The 3,052-nt window shown below is 60.0% G+C and overlaps 2 protein-coding genes across 10 annotated transcripts in view; one reads left to right on the top strand and one right to left on the bottom strand.

Moving 5' to 3' along the window:
• The window catches only part of LOC127750474 (uncharacterized), a 111,607-nt gene that overhangs the window by 107,118 nt on the left and 1,437 nt on the right, over positions 1 to 3,052 (top strand). The window lies entirely within an intron of this gene.
• The window catches only part of LOC127750473 (uncharacterized), a 41,805-nt gene continuing 40,701 nt past the window's right edge, over positions 1,949 to 3,052 (bottom strand). For all 3 annotated transcript variants that reach the window (XM_052272180.1, XM_052272181.1, XM_052272182.1), the window contains one exon: positions 1,949 to 2,738. In XM_052272180.1, coding sequence (XP_052128140.1) covers positions 2,166 to 2,705 — 540 coding nt within the window. In that variant the 5' untranslated portion in view covers positions 2,706 to 2,738 and the 3' untranslated portion in view covers positions 1,949 to 2,165. The remainder of the gene's footprint in view (positions 2,739 to 3,052) is intronic.

Genomic DNA, 3,052 nt, shown 5'->3' with positions numbered 1-3,052 from the left:
GTGGGCGGGGAGGGGTAAGGCGCGGAGCTCGGCGACGCCACGCGTCGATTTGGACGGACATACATCGCACAGCAGGACGTACTGAGCGAGCGGACTTCCTGTGGCCCACTTCCCCCCACGCTACGCCACGCCACGGCCGCGGCGGTGGCCCAGCGGGGCCCGGGGCCGCGGCGTACAGCCGTTTAGCGGACGACACCAAGGACCATATGAGGAAGGAGCAGGACCGTGTGGGCAGGCCGCAGGCTCCTCCGAAATACGCCGCGGCGAGCACGTTCATACAAGCGACCCAAATGACACACACACAAGACACGCGAGTCAATGAGCACGGGAAACTGGCGCCGCCAGGATTCGGCAAAAGGAGAGGGGGGGAGAGAGAGAGAGAGAGGAAGGGAGAGAGAGGGGGGGGGGGGGGGGGGGGGAGACCGCGTGACAGCGCGCTGCTGACGTCACTGCCGTCGCTCCCGCCGCTGCTGCTGAGGAAACCCGCGGAGGAGGCGGTCCGAGACCCTGACCAAGACTAATGCCAGCTAAACTGAGCAAACACGAAAATAAATTGACGACAAACGACATTGTGCCTATTTAAACAGAATAAAACATTCCGGTAAAGCTAAAATGCAGAAGAATGTGAGGAAGAGAAGTAAACAAAAATCGCTATGCTTCTACATGGTGACTTTTGTTTTCATGTTAGCTGCATTCTTCTGCATGTCAGCTTTATTGTCAGGAAGAAAATTTTTCTACAAACGCGCCAGATTTCAAGCAGGAGGGAAGTATTGGCCTCGAGGGCGATGCACAATCGCTTCAAGTAACTCAACGCACAGACAACGCGATGCTCATCGACACCGTGTCTAACAGTTCACTGCCGCCGTTGTCGTTAGTTATGGCGTGAACGGCCCGCTCGGCTCCGCCCGCCGCCCTTGGTCGACCGCAGCCTCCGCCGCTGCCCCACCTTATCAGCCTATCGGCCATCCCATCGGCCGCATGTTGCGCAGGTTATGATCCCCGCACCGGCTCTATCGGCGATGGCCTGTTTGCGAGGCGCCAGGCGCAGCGCCGGGGCGCCGCCGCCCAGGAGGAGGGCGATGAACATCTTCAGCAGCGCACTTGCGTAACCCAACAACGCTGCTGACGGAGCGGTGCCACCGCGGCGCGGACCCGAAAACACAAGGAAAGGGTCGGCGGGCACCGACCCGCGTCGTGGGCAGTGGGAGTGAAATGTTACCCCGGCAGGAGGTGCATTCAATTAACCTGAGAGGAGGCAGGGAGGGGTGGGTCCATCCATCACTCACGCAGGCGAGGCGGCGGGCGGGGCGGGGCGGAGCGCGGTCAGGGGTCACCAACGCGAGGTCGGGTTACCCCGCGCGGGCGCGGTTCGCGTTGCCGAGGAGTGCTGCTACGCCCCCTCCCCTCCCTCTCCGCCCCTCCCCTCCCTACTCTGCTCAAGGTCATCGGACTTGATCGTCGTTATTATTACTAATTTTGTTATGAAGATAAGCTGTCATTGCGGCCTGATAAAAGAAACTCATTTCGACTGGCCAGTCCTGCCACCAACGGCAAAAACATTCAAGAACCAGTATGTTTTTTGTTTCATAAAATTTGGATTCATTTTAGGATATTGTTTTATCGTTCCACAGCCAGATATACGTTCTGCTCGACGTGCGAAAGTCCATTTGTTAACATAATTAAGAAAAGGTGGTCGCACAAAGGACATGGGGGCAGACGGACCTGCCGGGAACTGCTATGCTGCTATGGGCCGAAAGTGGAGAGATGACCCCTATCGCCCCTGGCCAATGCAAGGCCCGGGTGCCTCTGATTAAAAAGAGTGTTAAGGGGGGTCAGGGCGGCGATAGGGCGGATACGCCCGTCATGGTGCAATTAGATTAGGTACCCACATACGGCCGGCTGTAAACGCGGCGGAAAGGGGAATTATAAAAACGAGACAGTGAGAAAATGAGGGAATGAATGAGAAAATGGTCCCAACTGATTAGAAACAAAGAAAAAAATTAAAAGAAGTTCGCCTCGGCCCCAAACACGAATACGTATACAAAAACCTCAAACTCGGACGGTATATTCAACTGCAACGGCATCTTTGATAGCTCACAGATCCCCGCTTTCGACCGAAGAATACTGCGGCTGCAGTACGATCATTGAATAGGTTCGCATTGGTGTCAAACTACCTTAACGTTCGATGTGACATGATACAGAACCCTAGCGGTCCCCGCCCCTAAGCCATTCACCTTGGGCGTCAACGGCGACACTTCCTGCACGTCCGAGTCCCACTCGGATGACAGGTCATCGCTGGATGCCTCGCCGTACTCGAGCGCGGCGGGGACGGACAGCGACTGGCGGTACTGCTCGTAGCCGGGCGACAGTAGCCAGGGGCTGGGTGACGGCGACCTCGACCTCTGGGGCGAAGCGGGTGCCGAGGACGTCGGCGACGACTCGCTGTAGCGCCCGCGGTGGTAGTAGAAGCTGCGCGGCGTGCCCGGCGTGGTCGCGGACATGCGCCGGGCGCCGTGGCCGCGGTGGTGCTGGTAAGGGTGCGTGGGCACGACGAGCATCGTGTCCTCGGTGTCGTCGTCCTCGGGCGGCGGCGTCGGAGACAGCCGGCAGGGGCGGTAGTGCGGCGAGCCGGGCGGCGAGGGCGTCGACGGCGGCCTCAGGAGGTCCACGTCGGCGTCGGTCTGCTGGCCGGCCGGCCGGTCCATGGCCTCTCAGTCCATCCTGGGCAGGGACGCCACCTGTAAGGCGCGGGGCGCTGGCTACAGTGTGTCGTGCCGCCTACAGTGTGTTCGGTGCGATATGACCAGGCAGACTTGGCCCGCCTGCGCTCCTAAGCCGCGCCGCTAATATTCCATGACGCACAAGCCTACCCCTAACCCGCCGCGGGCGGGACCCACCGCGCATCACCTGCTCACGGGTCACGGCGATGTGCCCACCGCTAGCGGGCCACCACTTTGAGCCCCATTGTGACACCCGTCCATCCCCCTCCCCCCTTTGCTACGATACGCCCCCAACCTCTTTCCCTACCTCGCCAGCCCCACTCTACTACCCC

The sequence above is a fragment of the Frankliniella occidentalis genome, unplaced genomic scaffold (assembly GCF_000697945.3).
Source record: "Frankliniella occidentalis isolate FOCC.00 unplaced genomic scaffold, Focc_3.1 Scaffold194, whole genome shotgun sequence".
NCBI classification, from domain to species: Eukaryota; Metazoa; Arthropoda; class Insecta; order Thysanoptera; family Thripidae; genus Frankliniella; species Frankliniella occidentalis.
The sequence above is the reverse complement of the archived record's forward strand: the minus strand, read 5'-3'. Positions and strand labels throughout refer to the sequence as shown.